The 17,967-nt window shown below is 40.2% G+C and overlaps 1 protein-coding gene across 1 annotated transcript; it reads right to left on the bottom strand.

Moving 5' to 3' along the window:
• Positions 1–13,450: 13,450 nt before the first annotated feature.
• On the bottom strand, positions 13,451–15,301 carry LOC110157226 (dickkopf-related protein 1). The gene is made up of 4 exons (XM_020921508.2): positions 14,970–15,301; positions 14,713–14,857; positions 14,410–14,544; positions 13,451–14,320 (listed from the first exon to the last, which is right to left on the bottom strand). The coding sequence occupies exons 1-4, from the start codon at positions 15,180–15,182 to the stop codon at positions 14,052–14,054; spliced, it is 762 nt and encodes a 253-aa protein (XP_020777167.1). The 5' UTR covers positions 15,183–15,301; the 3' UTR covers positions 13,451–14,051.
• Positions 15,302–17,967: the final 2,666 nt, after the last annotated feature.

The following is a 17,967-nucleotide window of genomic DNA, read 5'->3' as shown; positions in this document are numbered from 1 at the left end:
GTGAGAATCTTTTTACATGGATATCTTAGTGGTAGAAAGTGGAAATGCTTCAGATCTCTTGTCCCACGATGACACTGACAGGTCAAAATGATATGTTCCAGGATAGAATTGTGGTTTTATTATTTCCTTATCTCAGCAAAACAGCTTTTATTTCTGGCTAATGAAATCATATGGCCTGTTCCCTATGCAGTCAAAGTGTAGTAGTTGGCTGGCATGTAGACAATTGTTTGAAGTGTAAAGTTTTAAATCAGCATCAGATGGTTTTCATTTCACATCTCATCAAATCCAGATGGAAGTATATTTTTACGCAGTGTGATACGAATATCCAACTTCTCAGAGCCTGTTTGCAATTAAACTTTTGGGTTAACGTTCAACAGGCTGAGAAAAACCTGGTCTTTTCTGTGCAAATGAGACACAAAGCAGGTTTAGCTGTTAACACCGGGAAGACCACCCCGATTTGAAACTGTAAATGATATTATAAGTCCACACTGTTCAAAGTCAAACATCAAAGGCGGGAGCAAGGATATGGATTCTGCTTTTTACTCCGTGTGAGAAAATCTGATGTGTTTGGAGTGCTGCAAAGTTAATCTCTTTTTTTGGATACATAACAGTGATGGTGTTCCAGGAGTAGTAGTAGTAGTATGGCGAATGGACCACTGCCAATCAGGTGTAGAGCAGTAGCAAACCCCATAAAAGCACATTATGAGAACCCTGTATGTTTAGTGTCATCAAGAAAAACAAGAAACAAGATTTGTCCCTGTCAGAAGTCGCCTCTGGGCATTGCAGACTTGTAATTTCAACCCCATTAAGAGGTATTAGTCTTAATTTGTTCAAAGACAAGGAGCTGTTGTGTTTTGTGAAGAAGGCCCATTGTGTGGCAAGAGGGTGTGGGCAGCCGCAATTAGTTTTATCAGCAAACGTTGGCCACGCATGCATTCTGATAATGAATGGAAAATATTTAAACAAATAATTGAAATGTTTTGTTTTGACAGACGCAAGTATTTAAATGACAAAATTCACATTGGCAGCGTTACAAAGCTTGCTCTAACCACATAATGAGGTGGTATGAGCATTTTTCGTTGAGATGACGCTGCTAATCCTATTGACAATAAAACTGTTTATCTTTCTCATGGGGTTCAAAAGGTAGAATTAAAGATTAGGTTGCATCAACTCACAAATGTACACTGTTTCAAAGACAGTAATAATATCCGAAAACATGGAAAAAACTCAGATAAGCCAAACATATAAATGGGTCACTTCATTTCCACATATTATTGATATAATTAAAGGCCTAGAGCAGGTCCATAAAGCTGAAATGGGCTGAGTCAAAGGAAGTTGTTGAGGAGCACTGGGCACTGGAGGAGCTGGAGAGGGTCAAAAGGCCAGCATACGAATGAAAAAAAAAAAAAATCAAATGCGTATTGGCCTCTCTCATTAGAGCGCAGTGCACCATGGGACTTCCTGGGTTAATAACTGGGATGGGGTTTGCATTACTTTGTGTCTCGGCAGCAGGAGAGGAACACAACCCTTTAATACAGTGGCTTCAATTACACCACATCAGGAAAATGATGTCCCCTTAGATCCCATTAACAAAAATTATAAACCGTGATGTGTCTATGTGTCCTGTCTTTTGGTGAGTTAATTTTGGTTCTCTAGCCCTCAAATTTATCTTCTTCGTAAACAGGACAGTTGGCGAATCGACAAGTCTGCCCGGATGATGTTTTCAATGGAGCTGGAATGCGCCAATGTGCCTCAAAATTGTACCAGCACCAACATCTGTTCAATTGTTGATAATCATCACCAACTACCGGCAAATTGCTGCATCTTATCGCGAGCAATTAAGAAAATACGGAACTTCTAAAATACCCTCAGGCAGTCTCCTCTCCCCCGCCAACCCTCCCCCTCCTCTCGGCCGGGTATAGCTCCTTAGACACATGTGGCCTAATGTCAAGGGATGCCTCTTGTAGTGAATGCCCATTGAAGGAAGCTATTTTGCCAAATGCCAAAGCCATTGAGTTGCTTCATATCCTGTCAGATAAGCACCAACAAAGACTTCTATTTTTTTCCCACTCGCTCCCAAATAGTTCTAACGTCTTAACATCCTCTCCTCTTCCTCACGCTCCCCTCCCTCTCCTCTTGTTGGTTGATAAAACGCGTTGTAATGTCAGGAAGGACACACATTCCTCACCATGTGCTCACAGATCTCTGAGGAGTCGGGGTTGAGTCTTCATCAGAGGAAAGAGAGGACTGCTATTTTCAGGAGAAACGGAAGATACACAAGTTATGTAATTGATACTTTGCAGCTAGTGTCATCAACGTTTCCTGTGTGAAGCTAACTGAAAGCACTGCTATGTTAGAAGCTCTGTTCTCAAGTTAGACTTAATCAGAGCTTTATTTTTAACACTAAGCAGAAAGACCTGACTCGGTTCAAATTACAACAGGTGAGATGATTTGTGCGTCTCTCACATGTAAATATTACTGACACAAGCTCGCTAGCATTACCCAACAGTTTTTCAGTTAGTCACTCTCACCTTTTGTTGAATATCAAACAGAGGCTCCTGAAAATGTGTTCTTTAAATAATTTTTCAATTTTTTTCTTGAGTCTTAAGACTATATTAAAACATTTTTGTGAGTTTTTGCTGATGTGTGCATCGTGTCACCCTGGTAACTAGAGATATATTTACAACACCCCCAGAGTAATGTCACTGCAAAGTAATAATACAGATTTACCAAAACAAAGACATTCAAATTCATGTCATCTATAATAGTACTAGTACTAGACTTTGTAGAGATAAAAACAATCAGTATGGGATAAAAGCCAATCCCAGTGTGCTAAATTTGGAGTAGCAAAGTAAATAGGCTACAATCTCTGTCACAACAGCCATACATATTTGATATTTCTATTTCTACATTTGGCATTTATCAACGCAAGATGTCAAGCGACAACTGCAATAGTCGAAAAATATTGTCCTTTTAAAATGACCAGTGGTTTGGACTTTAAAGCTTGTTTTTCCTTCAAATTGCTTGGTTGTAGTCTTGTGTGGACTGCCTCCAGCTCTAATGGTCTGCGAGGCACCACGCTGACCAGCCTCTGTGGAACATCCAGAGTGCACAGAGCAAGGCTGTATGTGAACGCACCACGGGGGTGAACGGTAGCAAGCTCCCAGTCTATCAGTGCCATTGTAAAAACTACTCACACATTACAAGTAGCAGTGTTTCACAAAGCTCCCTTGTGGCTGCATTTGGACGTCTTACAAGTACAACGCTCAATAAAACGCAGGCCTGTTACTCCGCTTCAAAAACACTACTTGAAATAGCTGCGTGGGACAGAGGGATTAATTGGCTGGGTGTCAGTAACAGTTTTCTTTGTTTTATGGTCAACTTGGAATTTTGGTTTGGATCATAAACACCTGCTGACTGGAATAGTGGTCAGTTAAAAGCTGAAAACTCTGGCTGGAAGACAGTGGTTCTTCTGCCAGTGATCCTGTAGACAAATGATCATGTGTTATCTTCCTGAAGCTTGTGGCTTTGTTGTCCATTCAAAGATCTTTTATCACTTGATTCACTTTAATCTTTACATATTCCAGCTCATCTTCTGTTCCAATCTGTCCTCTAGTGCAGCTTTGCAGAAAAGTGCCTCCAGATGGCCCTTTTATCGTCATGGCCGCGGTCAAAGTGAAAAACAAAAAGCTCCAAACACAACTGCCCACATTGTTATTACATATAAAAATGTTTGCACACTTCAAGTGTACTTACCATCACTTTTACCACATTGACTCAAAATATAATCTAGTCCTTCAAACAGTGTTATGCTTGTATGCTTTGTCAAGTAGGTGAAATTAAATGGAAAGATCATAAATGCTCATTTATGTAGCTACTTAAAGCATTTTTTGAGGACTTCTAATCTTATAGTCTTTAAATCTGTCATTACACATTTAGTAGTTGATTGTTGGTGGCAGGTAGTATTTTTCAGTCCCTTTGAGCTCCTCAAAATGAATATGTCTGAGACACCACTGCTTCTTGTCTGCTTGACAGATTTGGCTTCCCACAGTTGTGAAGACCTCAGTGTGCACTCAGACCCGTCCATATGTCATCACAGATGTTGGACCACTGACAGCGCTGCCAATCCACTGAGTTTAACACAGTCATTTCAGCCAATCAGCACACCTATAATTCAGCTTCACCTGAAGGTGCACCTGACCTCATTTGAATACACCATTGCCCTGTGTGAGAAGGTGTGCTGTGCTGTTAACTCATTCCTTTTCCCCACATAATTCTCATGCTGTTTTGTTAACTATCTAACTTTATTTATTTATTTTTTTACATTAACAAGGACATGCAACCTCAACTATTGTGCAGCACATGCTTTTATATTCATTACATTATAATAAAAACTGTATATTCCTTACATACATGCTATAGATTTCATGTACTTTCATTAAATTATTAAGTACATACTTTCGTGCAATTTTCTACAATTTTATTTGCACATTTTCAATTTGTCAACAGGCTCTTTAGCCATTTGGCTGCAGTTCCACTTGCTGACTCTGCAGAAAAAACACTGCTATATGTAGAAGCAGAAAAAGCAGCATAGTGCGTATGAAGCCTTCTCTGTTTGGCTCCTATCAAAATGGCTGAGATGTTTGTGGCTTTGTGATTAAGCTGCTGCAAACCGCACAGCCCAGGGAGAGTAAAACCAACATTTAAACCAAAAACCAAGCTACAGGCAGCCTGGGCAACAACAGTGGCATATTAGTAATTACTCCAAGACAAAATGTCCGTCATTTGTGTAAACCACAGTCTCAGCACATGGAACCAAGTCTAGGAGCCTCCAGGGTGTTTAGGCTTGCATTTTGTTGCATTTATGACATGCTCAATTGTCCAGAAGTAGACGACTTCTTGTAAGAATGGCTTAAGATTGTCCTTTGCTTTTTCCTGGTAGATTTTTACATATGAACAGGTAAATACCATTCACCAGAGTGTCGTATCTCACTTCAAAGCTAACAACTATCGGATATGAGCAGTGCCATTATTTAGCGAATCCGCTTCTTGACCGTTGGGACCATTTCTCCAGGGGAAAATAAGCCATCTGTCTGGCAAACGCTTCCATATGTTTACAAAGGGAAGGGGGCACATTCTAACTAAAATGAAAGCTGGTCCTTTAATCTGCGAGACAATCAATAAATGATAAGATGTGTAGCTTCAGGAGCCTAAAGCAGTAGTTTTGAAGATAACTTTTAGGAGCAGATTAGTGATGGGACGAAATAGGATGCTGAGAGGGGATCTTGCATTAAAGATTTTGGATGGGAAGGAGTAAAGTTGCTTGCTAGCTAATCACGGGTTCCTATCAGCGCTGGAGATCACTTCCTGCAAGCTTAGCGCAGTGGTATTCATTGTTTTATCTGGAAGGAATGCTAATTAACGTTGTAGAGAGGCCAAGCATTTGCCAACATCACCAAAGTACAAGTTGTGGGCACTACAAATGAGACAATGGATGCTTTCAGTGGCTACTATGCAAAGGAGACAATTAAGAGCTGAATCGGAATGCCTAGAAAATATTTACCAGTCTTGTGTGTGGTTAATGGCCAAGTATATAATGCACACTAGAGTAACATGAGGGTACACTGAGGTTTCTTACTTGGAATACACTTCTTTTGGGAATGTGCTGACTGGAACAAGATAACCAAAATAGTGGGCATTTTCAATCAACATGTCAGCGCAAATTTCTCGAGCAATTCAATAATAACACCAAAAATGGAGTGAGGTTTTACGCTTGGCTTCATCCTACTATAAGTTTAAGCACCGAAATTATGTTGCGCACGTCTTGCCAGCAGAATTTGTCCATCTTTCTGAGCTCTTTCTAATGATATGGAATGGAGTGACCCAGACTGGTGCTACCACTACTATACTGGTCTTAAAGTGTCCCGAAATAGAGATGCTTATTTGCAGTACCGCATGTTGGCTACGCGTGCAGAAAATGGCAACGGGTGACACTAGGCGAGGATTCTAATTTTCCCCCTTTTATGGTTATTGCTGTGAATTTGCCATAACGAGCTTGGAAGGCTTTGAAATAATAAATAATCTTTTGACGTCTGCGTAACTGTGTGCGACAACGCCCACAGTGCTCCACAGTGCTCCTAGGCTGTTCGTGCTATTCACATCATTATTTTGCCCCTGAGTTACCTTCATTTGGTTTCAAAAATGCTCAATGTTTGCACTGTTTCTCTACCAAAACATACACGTGTCTCTCGTAGTGCCATGAATAGGTGGATTCTTCGATGTTCATCAAATTATGGAGAGGTGTCTGCCCACGAGCTCTAAAGCTGATTCTTTGTCTTTGGCTGCAGAATAAGCAATTTGTGATTTATACCTTTCTGTGTGTGAGCTGTAGCAGTGACAGTAATATAATGTTTCCCACCCATAATGGGAGAGCCACACACAGTCAGTAACCTCAACATAGCTTACTACTACAGATAGGACAGTTCACAGTCATTTTACAATCCACAATTTAGGCATTAAGTAAAGAATTATGAGTTACTCTATTAAGTAAGACCATAGTTTAAAGACTATAGCTGTGTTGGAGACCCTAATTCTACAAACCATACCATAAAGACTATAATGTAAAGTATGTTGACTGACTTGCAATGTGTGTTGACAGTTGTCATGATTTAGTATTATGATAAGCCCTAAAGAGGATTAGTTTTCCAAAAGTCAGGGTAAAAGAAAGCATTTAGTAGCCATTGTTCTGTTCTATTACACAGTAGTAAATTCTGTTTCTGATAAAGATTTTATTCGACTGTATTTTTAAATTATTTATCTTTATAAGTCCTAAGATTTTTGCTAAATTAAAATTACGTTTTTATGGAATTATATTGTACGATATGGTTAATTTGTGAAGACATACTTAGTTGATGCGTAACAAGTTATAACTTGATATAATGATTTGGTTAGCGGGCAGTGAGTTTTTCTTGGTCTGTCTGTAGTGATGTCAAAAAATGTTTTAACTCTTTTCTTAAAGGTGCATTGTGTAACATTTCTGATGGAGGGCCTGTCAAATGCTTTTCTCCATGTAGATGTAGATCTAGATGTAGATGTAGATGTTATTGCTTTGTCTGGAATGTTTCACAGTATAGTATTAAACCTTTCTTTCTTCAAGGAAACAATACCAGAACAAGTTACAGGTCAGATCCATAGAGAGGCAACCTCACTCACACTCGCCTCTTTTTTGAGCTATGAGACCACCTGTAATTGAATAAATATAAGGTAGAGCTGTTTAATGTCATCCCGGGACAGACCCCCAACCAACAACGTTTAATCAACAACCACCTCTTTGTTGAATTTTTCGAAGCTGTACTAATTAAATCTATTCTTTTGACCTTCATGCACATCTTTACCAAAATTGTGGTTGACTGAACTTGACTGCTGGGTCCATTTGCATTGACTCTCTGTTGTCCTTTTTGTCAACTCATTTAGCCATCCTGAGATGCTGGTGTGAACAAATCAACATTTAGATAGCGTCCTAATGTACCGCTCTGAGGACAACCTTTGATATGACCCCCTGCCACTCTTACTGTCCCCAGCTTTGCCCCCACCCGCCGGGGACAGGACAATCCAATCCATTTGCCCCCCAGAGAGATCAAAGCTCCGGCCCCCTCCCTCTTACATTGTATGTTCACCCTGCACTCCACCTTTGCAAAGTCCCCTTACACAAATGAGATTGTCACATCAAGCATTTTCCCTAAGACAGTGTTTTTGAAAAGAGGAAAAACAAGCATAGACATTAAAGAGCTTGAGTTTGAAGGAGTTTGAAGTGGACTACATGGGGGGTAGTTTGAGCTATAAAGAGGTGGTGAGGGGCAGAGGGAGGCTCATTAGGGGCCAGTGACTGTTAAAAGGACAATGGTTGGAATAGTGGGGCCATTATTGGGTTATTGTCTGGTAGGATGCTCCCCTGCTGGGATCTGACACTACTCTCCGCCCTACATGTCTGAGTTACTTTGACAGTTGAGTTTGTAACTGTGTTGTCTTTCGAATGGTGTATATGGAGTCCTTTTTGATGAAGTAGTGTTAGATATAGATATATTAAGATGAGATATCTTTATATTACCATATTTCTATATTTGATTTTTAGACTTTAACAAACCTTATTGATCCACAAGGGAAATTAGTTTTACTTGTACATACACATTTATACAGTCATGCCTTATTTGACACCAGTCTCTAGCTATTTTTGCTATTTACAATTTATTATTATCTCTTACGTTTTTGCTCTTTGTTATTATAGTATATTGGGATGTGTGAGTTACTGTGTCCAGATAATTTCTCCTGAGGATCAATAAAGTTTGTCTAAGGAGCTTGCCAAAAAAAGCTTAATTATAGGGCTTGATATTTGTCTTAATAAATGTCTGTGTTATGTGTTAGGAATTCATTTTCAAGATTGCAGAACCATAATCAAAATTAGGGACAGTTGGGCAGTAAGAAGTTCATAAAAGTGAAAAACTGGCCACTCCTCTAGTATTTAATGTTCCACAAATTACAAATAAACAGTGATATTGTAATCGTAGTAGTTTATAGTAGTAATAATGTTTACCAGAGAGACAGTTTTCATCCCACTCCACACAAGGACCTGCTCTGTAATGTTTATTAATTATGGGTAATACACCATATTATGAAAGTTCTCTTCAGATACCACTTTTGTAGGTGTGCTTTGTGTGTGACAGAATAAATCTTTACAATTATCATTTCATACCAGTCAAAAGTTTGGACTCACCCTCATACAAAATACATCAAATATGTACTTCATTTATTTGTGTATGTATATAAAATGTAGAAAGTAGAAAACATGTATATAAAAAATAACATTTAATGAGAGGGTGAGTCCAAATTTTGATTGGTAATGTAGATCAAAATCTGTACTTTTTACCCACCGTACAATGGAAAATGTTCCTTGTGCACTTGCTAACTTGTCACATATTTTTCTTTGCTTGACTTTTAAAATAAAGACAGTAAAAAAGGGAGACACTGTTCTATCTTGGTCTCTTGTCTTCACAGTTGGTGGTTCCTGTTCTGAAATTGAACATGCTGTCTTTCTTATCAATCTCTGAAACTCTATGCTGTTTTGCTGCTAAAATAACCTTTGTTTCCTGAAAAGAGAGTCCAATATTTGTTTCCAGCTAGACAGACTCCTCTCCTGGCTTTATGAAATCAATTGAGACCTTGGAGACACATATTTCCTGCTGCTTGTGTAACTATTGTTTTACAGTGAGCACTTTGTACCATGGTAAAAATGTCACCGTCATCTAAAACATGGCTCTGGCTGATGGTCAGGCTGGGGCAAAAAAAAAAAGTTTCCCTCGCATTGATCAAGAACAGTTTTCTCTTTTATTTCTTTGTGTGTTTTAAATCAATAAGACCTTTTAATAACAGGTTTCACAAGAAAGACCTTTTTTTAATCAACTACTGTTTTCCTTTTAGTACCATTTAACACATGAGAAATAATCACTTTTATTCCTCCAGAGTCACAAAACTCCACAAATGTTTCATTTTTATTTCCTCAAGATTGGAAGTAGACCTGTTCACTGAAGGTTCAGAGAGAAACACCATTTACAACTGATGCAGAGCTCCTTTAGTGCTGAATTTATAGGTCTGTAATTATGTTTATTTTAATTAAAAATGTATAGAAAATTAAGTGGTCTGGGTGTTTGTGTGCTTCAGTCTTTTTATTTAATTCATTTTATTTAAATACAGCAACTTTAGCTACTTCTAAGCTGTAATATTAAGCATCTCTCAAAATAAGAAATTACCACTGCCACGGCATGTCCATCAGCCGGTCCAAATTGACTGTGACTACCTTGAAACTACATCTTGTTATATAATGTTTTCATCTCTCACATTAGTCTTGCTCTCCCCTATATATTTTTCAATGCCTCTCAAAAATGGCATGAATAATGAGTAAATTATATGTGTGAAGCAGCTTTGCACAGTGTGGTTGTGTGGCTGAGGCAGACTTTACATGGCTGCCAGGAGAGAAGCCAGCCCTGGCCCTAGTCCTAGCCCCAGCCCTGAGCCTCCAAGCAGGAGCAGCAGGAGCCATAATGAAGGCTAGGCATTTTTATTTCCCTGTTGTGCCTTGGATGCGGCTGGCAGGCAGTATACAGTACATAGGGACATTATTTGTATAAACAATGGGGAGGTTTTTCTCTCTGCTCAGTCTGCTCCAGCTGTGAAAACACAAGTGGGGGTCTGGGCACCTGAGAGACACAGGTGAATCTGTGAATTACAATCATTATAGAGAGAGATAGAGATGTTTTTCATTCTTGACTCTGTGAGGACAATTTGTAGCTTTATTCTGCACATAATTTTTAATATTTTTCATCAACAACAAGCTTTGACTCTTTAGGGGGCTTGTTCAGACTTTAAAGAGTTGTGACATCAGGGACTGAGTTAAAGGGCCCATATTGTGCAATTTTCTGATGTATGTTGTAATGTTGGGTCTTCATCAAAAACATACCAGGAGCTGTGTTTTGTGTCATTCACTCACAAATCCTGCATTGTTCTCTCAAATGGACAAGACTCTTCCACCTTTTGATGTCATGTGGCTCCACTGAACTCTGTACTGAGCAAAACTTTGAAGGTAGCGGTTAATTTCATGACATCACAAAGTGAAACAGCATTATTAACCTTAGATATATAGACATCCTAACAATTATTCAATTATGTGAATGAAACAAAACCCAACTCCAGGTATCTTTAATGAGATAACAATATTTTAATGTTCTGGTGGTTAAATAATAAATTTTGCGTAATATAGGATCTTTAAGAGTAGACATTTGAAAAACTGAGAAATACTTCAATTTATTTTTACTTTAAGCTAAAGGAAATGTTTAAATTGAAGAAACAAGAACAACAGTTTGCAGTTTAGCACCTGTGGGGTGGAACATGATACCCTAACAGTGTTGCACACGTGATTACCTCACTGTGTGAAGGCCCTTGTTTCTGACATCATCTACCTGTTTGTTCACCAGCCAAATGAGTGAGTCTGTGTCAAATGACTTTATATTTCCATGAGAGTTTTCCTAAGTTGCTCAATCAGGCAGAACGCCTTCATGAAGAATGGTGTTCATTGTGCTGTTTTCTGGTGAAGATGCCAGCAGATACCGGTAGCTCCACACCTCCCCAGGAAATAGAGTTTACCTAAGAGCCCAGTTTGATTCTGATTGGATAGAATGCTATCTCTTTTATCTGCCCAATAACATACACCAGTGCTGTGTACACGTGCCCTTTTATCTGTGATGCTTCACTCATGAGTTTGTTAGCTGAGTCTGTCAGGAGTGTTTGGCATCTGTGGTAGAATAACAATAGGAGGTGTTCCAGGTACTAAAGATGAGAAAAGCTTTATTGTAACTCTCAGATCCTGCAGGGAGATAAGAGATTCCCAGACAGATATCAAACCAAATGTGTTTTAGAGCAGTTAATATTGTGATTGACGGTGCTTGCTTGTCAGACCACAGGTGGTGCTGTCATCTTATGTAAACTAAAGGGAATAAAATGTGCTTTGCTTTTTCTTTTGCAACACAATAGCATGTTTTACTATCATGTAATCATTTGACATATGATGTTTTTGCCACTATAACATGGCCTGAAATTGCCTCAAAGTCTAATGCTGATTCATTCCTGTGGCATGATAACCCCAAATGTAGTTAGTGTGTGTGGATGCCATTGTGTGGGCAGGCGCGCTGTTACTCCAGACCTCTGCTCCTCCCTCCGGGCGCTGAGGAGAGAGACTGTGTACATGTGTGGATATATGTCCATGTGTCAGTGAATACGTGTAATGGGCCTGGGTGTGCGTGCGTGGGCATGTCCAGGCCTGGAGCCTGTGTGTATTTGATGTGTTTGGGTGTCTGGGCTGCTGTGGCTCTTGTTGTTGCTCACAGTGCAGTGTAGGGCAGTGCTCTGACAGTGCTGAGTGCAGAGTGGCGCATGCCTGTGGCTGTGAGGCTGCCCCACTGACAGACTGAGACCCCCACAAACACCACAGGGCCTTATGCTGCGCCCCATTACTCCAAATAGTGTTAAAATGACACTAAATTGCTTTACTAACATCAATTTGAGCTAGTAAAAAACAAATCATATTTTTGGACCCCTTAGCTAAACTCACTCCGTTGGAAGTTTAACCAGTCTGTTTATTATTTACAGTGCTTTACAATGCAAATAAAAATGTTCTAATTAACTAATTAGCTTAATTACCAGCATTATGTAAAAAAGTGAACATTCTGAAAACCATGTGTTGCCAATGACACGATTTATATAAAGTAATAATCAATGAAATAAGATTTACCAATTTTAATGTTTCATACGATTGTGTATGCTTTATAAATGCAGTATTTTAAAAATGTATCAACTTGGTGGTATTGGTTAATTTTCATCATAGAACATACTAGTGCATTAAAAATAAAATATAATGTAAATTCTGTAATGCTTTTAAAATAAACTGTAATGCGTTTACTGAGCCTAAACTCCAGATTACATGTTTCCTAGAACTCTACTTAAGTGGTAATGTTTCACCAAAGGCCTTCAATCAAAGTGACTTAGAATGACTTGTTATTGCAGCTAAGCAGATGAAGAGGTGATCTCACTCGGACATGTACTGTATCAAATGTCCCGCTTTGTTTGATCTGACAGAGAATCAAACAGAAAGCACAGTAATTTCCTCTCCATCTTTTAATCTTAACACTTCTAATTACAGGCATCAAGGTGTATTTGGGAGGATTCAGAGGCGACACCGGAGCCTGAGCATTGCACAACAGTCAGGAAATGTGGCGTGCTGTGAAAAATCCTTTTGTGCGTTGCATCACAAAATCTCAAGTGCTGCTACACTTCACCACACTGAATAAACCTGTGTGCAGATTGGGTAAGATAAAGTAATTAGAGGCTTTAGCAGCAAGCTAACTATCTACACAAGAAGCCACAATGTTGTAATTAGCAACTAGCCAGCAATAGCAACAGGTATAGACACTAGCCAAGTATTATCCCAATGCATTGTGATTGGGCATCTCCTCCTGGTTTTCTGTTCATCTGATGACAGTGGCCCCAGTGTGTCCTCTGCTGCGATTGGCTGGAGCACGATGTGGCATGTTGAGGCACCAGTAATGCTTTGTATGTTTGTTGTAAGTACTTATGTGTGCCTGAAGATACTTAGGCAATTGTCTATAATGAGCGTGGCCTGCATATCTCGGCACTTAAACCTCCTACACACAACACTGTGGAAGAGTCACTGTTTATGTGTGAAATGAGCAGATTGTTTCTGTGGAATGCCACAAGTATTTGACACCAACAACCATTGTGCACTGAATATTTGCCACCTAATTCAATAATGGTACATCATACTCTATTACGAAATCCTCTACGAATAACAAGAAAATACACAAAATAAATGCTGTAGATGTTCAGAGTGTTGTTTAATTAAACAATATATTCACATTTTCTATACACGTAAATTAAAAATATAGTAATTTACAAAGTATATAACATTATGCTGTGTACACATTTACAATACTGAGAACGAACCATGCAGCACCATGTCTAAATAATACTGGTGTTGACAAAATTCTATATTCCAAATAAGTGCCACCTCCATCATATTTACAACACAGTAATTTACTGCAATAACCGAGGCTTGAAGTTCCACAAAAGAGAAACAAAACAGCACTGCCATTTCTAACGACATAAATTGATCTTCGAAGAGTTCCTAATGTCACTCTCCAACTTCCTTTTCCTCTGGATTGTTTGGTGCCACAGGATCAGTCCATCCTACACTTCCGCATCCCTCTGGGTGTATCACCTTTCTCCGGACTCTTGTCTCCCCTTCCGGCTGCTGTTTGTCAGCAGCTTGGCCGGAAAGGATGTCTTAGGTGTTGGGTGTCTGTGTGTCAGCATCTCTGGCTGAAAGCTATCCACCAGTGTCTGACTGCTGTGTGGTGTGGAGCAGAGCTCAGAGTCTGTATGATCTGTGTGGAGCAGAGCTCACAGTCTGTATGGGCTCTATGGAGAGTTCAGCGTCTTTGGCAGGTGTGTAGATTCCGGGCTGCTGCTGTCCTGCTGACTCCATGCTCCCGTTCCCCTTTCTCGGGCTTACAGGCCAGCCCGTCTCCACAGTCACAGCGCTGGAAGAGCTCCAGGCCGTGGGTGCCTTTCCTTCGGTGACGTGTGCACACCTGGCCCTCTGTCAGCACAGGCTTACAGATGCGAGACCAGAAGTGTCGGGCACAGCACAGTCCCTCGGAGCAGTCTGAGGAGCGCAGGCATGTGTCCCCCTCCATACCTAAGGCAGCAGACAGACAGTTAGTGACTGGCGTTCATACAGCAGGCCTGCTGGATAATGAAATGTGAATTAGATGTGAGAGTAATTACCTTTAACTGCATTGGGCAGGTGGCTGTTGGAAGCAGGCAGCTTTTTGCTGTGATGCTCCAAAGTGTTATTGTGTTTGTGCCAGCCGGGGGTGATAGATGGGTCAGTGCTGTCTATGTCATTAGCCTGACAAACACCTGGAAAAGCAGCACACATTAGTTAGCCTATTTAAAATTACAACATTTCATGGGCCAAAATCAACTAGGTTTATTTCACTTTAGAGGCTCATAATCAAAATGTCATGACCCAAAGTATTCAGTCATGCTGTAGTAGTAAATTCAGTGTTACAATTACAGCATTCTTACCGTTGCTACAGCGGTTCCCAGCGCAGCACATGGAGTCCCGTGAGCAGCGCTTCCTGCTCTTACGACAGGGCAGACAGGCGCCCCGGGCGTCGTTACAGAACTCATCAGCGCTGCAGTCCTCATCCTCCAAACACACTCCTGGGTGCTGTTATAATGAAGATAAAAAGTGAGTTTTTCAATCGCGAAAATGTCAGTGTGTTAAAACAGTGTGCCAACTTGTGCGCACTTGACTTTAACGCACGAGAAAGCAGCATTACCTGTATGTTGTCATGGTGAAATTTGTGTCCAGCGCTTTGAGATGGTGAGGTGCGCGGACTGGGGCTGACAGTCTCTCCTCCTTTAGCGCCGAAAGTACCGGGCACGTTCTTAATGGCGTTTGAGTTCGTGAGAACTGTCCCTGCGTAAACTTCCCCAAGGTATCCCAAAAGAGAGAGGCACACAGCCACGAAGCACCGCACTGACAGCTGCATGATTCCACGCTCAAAGTCAGCTGTGAAACCAAACACAATCCCGATGCGTAAAAAGCTGAGTGACAAAGTCCAAGTGAGTCTCGAGTCCTGAATCCAAACTCCTCAGAGTGAAGTTAGTGGACGATGCTCAAAGGTCTCCTGACGCACCAGCGCTGGGATGATCCTTTATACATGTGGACCTGTTTGTCTTCCCGCCCCTCGCTGTGCACAACAAAGGCGGAGGGTGGAATTTCAAAGAGAGCCCCACTGTACGGAAATGGCCATCTATTCTCTGGTCATAGGACCCCGTTTCACAATATTTGTGTAATGATAATTACCAGTAAATACTGATTCAATGGCCAATACTTGGTGACACTAAGTTTCATTTAATGCATTAGAATATATTGCTTTTTATATAATTAGAGGAATAAGAGTTGTTTTTGGCAGCAGTTACAGACTTCTATTTTGGCAAAACTTTGTATCGGGCTTTTAGGCTTTTGCTTGGCTGCACGGGGTAATTATTAATTTTATTAATACAAAATTATCTTATAAAATGTTCTCTTAAGGTGAAGATAAAGCAAATTTCTCGTTTTGTTGTGTTGACTCTGTTATTACAGTATAGCGGTAGGGTGCTATTAGAAAGCTTGTTGGTTATTCCAATTATCTTAGACACTCAATATCGCACCTACCCTTTGGCGGTGCGAAGAGGGTGATTGAAGTTACTTGCGTCGATTAACTACTTCATTTGATCCTTGTGATTGCAAAGGGCCAATTATCCTCCAAAGTGTGCTTGGTTACACCAGCGACGGACATGAATGTGTAGGATATGCGCACCATTAAGGGGTGTGAAAAGTTTACCGAATTAATGGACTTCCGTGGCGAGGCCTTTCAGGGTTGACTGGCACTTCGAGATTAAAGGAAGCTCTGATGTGTCCTGACCCTTTAAGCACCCACTCTGCAGGGTATGTTTGTCTCCACACCAACGATCCCAAATATAACCAAATATACCGCAGTCACCTGTGTCTCAGACACAGGCGGTGACAGAACCTCTATCTTACAAACTAATTGTCCGGGCAATTATAAAATTAGCACAGATAACAGTATGCACTTTGGTGGTGAGTTCGCCTTAAAACTACAAAGTAGTCGTAAAACAATAATAGCTAATGAACATTTGTTTTACCTCGTGTCAGCCTGACCTGTTGGTCCTCTTACGCGCAGGCTACAGTTTTAACTATTGTTTATTTTCTTCCCGATATTTCCAATGTGCGCTCAGTGTCTACACGCACAGTTCTGGATAGAGTCGGACTGTAAACGTAAGAGAGAAGTTATTTACCAAAGTTTCGGGCAGAGTTTCAACAGCATCTGCTGGTCACGTCCATTTGTTTTTGTGCGTGTGCATGTGCATGTGTGAGCGACAGATCCACGCCGTAGACACCTGACTGACGCACCGCGACACTTTGCATGTTTGCTGCGTATCTTTTGAAGTGTAGCTTTTATCTCCACTTTACTAAATGTCAGTGTTGGTAAGGTGAGCCCCTTTGATGCACTTTGATCCTCTTTGATGTTGTAGAAGTGTCACCCTGTTGTTACGTCTGCAGCCATCTCCCTGCACTGTCCTCCAAAACAAATCTGCCAACAACACCGTGAATCATCTCTGCATTTACCGCTTAGAGGATGACACAAAGCCCGATTATCGCCTCTACACTACACCAACTTGTTTCTATCAGTGAAGTGGTTTGGGGTATCAGTCTTACCGGCAGCACCCTCTAGTGGAGACAGGATGAAATTGCTAGGTTTTTTTGTTAAATAGACGCTTTTCTTGGATGGGGCGTGGAGCCAATATTTATGAATAAAGTCTTTCATTTAGTTATACCCTTAAAGAAAAATTAAGCAGAACAATTATGAATGCCTCCTACAAAGTCACAAGAAGACCAGTGAAAACTCTTTAAAAAATACACACACAAAATGCACAATGCTCACCCAAAAGTATTTTTATTATTCTATATTTAAAAAAAAAGTTTACACGTGGCACTCTGCAAAATTAATTTACTGCAAAAACATAACCCAAATACCAGATAACATATCATCAGATGACTGACACGGGATTTGAATGTACAGTTCATAAATAAAGCTGAGTGGACACAATAGTAAAAGATCATTTAAAAGTGAATGATACAGTTGAACATGAGTATTTCCATTATGAGTGATACTAGATTGTCATCGTTTGAATAACTATTTAAGCTGCAAATCATTCCTGCCATTTTCAACTGCCTAATATGTTAAGTGTGTTTGAGACATGATCTTATGCTTGCTGTTACATTACAACCATATCTAACTGACATCTAGAGAAAGGCATATCAGTGCAGCCACGTCCAATGTGAATAAATAATTTTGCATGTTTCCTATAAAAGTTCATGATCCTTGTAGATTTTGAATGCTGTCCAGTGACTTGAAAAACTCCTAGATAAACAAATCTATCAGAAATATTAGAAAAGAGAAAAGCAGCTTCCTAAGAGGACACATTGAGGTGTGTGTGTGTACATGCAGCATTGAAGGAGGACTGGAAGGGTGAGACTTTTGGATGCCATTGAATTAAGGCACTTACATTGTTCGGATCAGATGAGAAATTTTTAATATAAATGTCATGGAGTTACATTTTAGTTTAGAACACTGCTAAAAAGGAATTTCTACATTACTTAAAGGTGCATTGTGTAACTTTTTGGTTGGCGGTCCATCACCTGCTTGGATATGCCAGCGCTCTGCCCGGAATGTCCCACAGTATGACCTTAAACAGCTCTACCTTACA

The sequence above is a fragment of the Boleophthalmus pectinirostris genome, unplaced genomic scaffold, assembly GCF_026225935.1.
Source record: "Boleophthalmus pectinirostris isolate CB_2022bp ecotype Guang Dong unplaced genomic scaffold, ASM2622593v1 HiC_scaffold_5, whole genome shotgun sequence".
In the NCBI taxonomy this organism is placed as follows: domain Eukaryota; kingdom Metazoa; phylum Chordata; class Actinopteri; order Gobiiformes; family Gobiidae; genus Boleophthalmus; species Boleophthalmus pectinirostris.
Note: the sequence above shows the minus strand (reverse complement) of the source record. Positions and strands in the feature narration are given on the sequence as shown.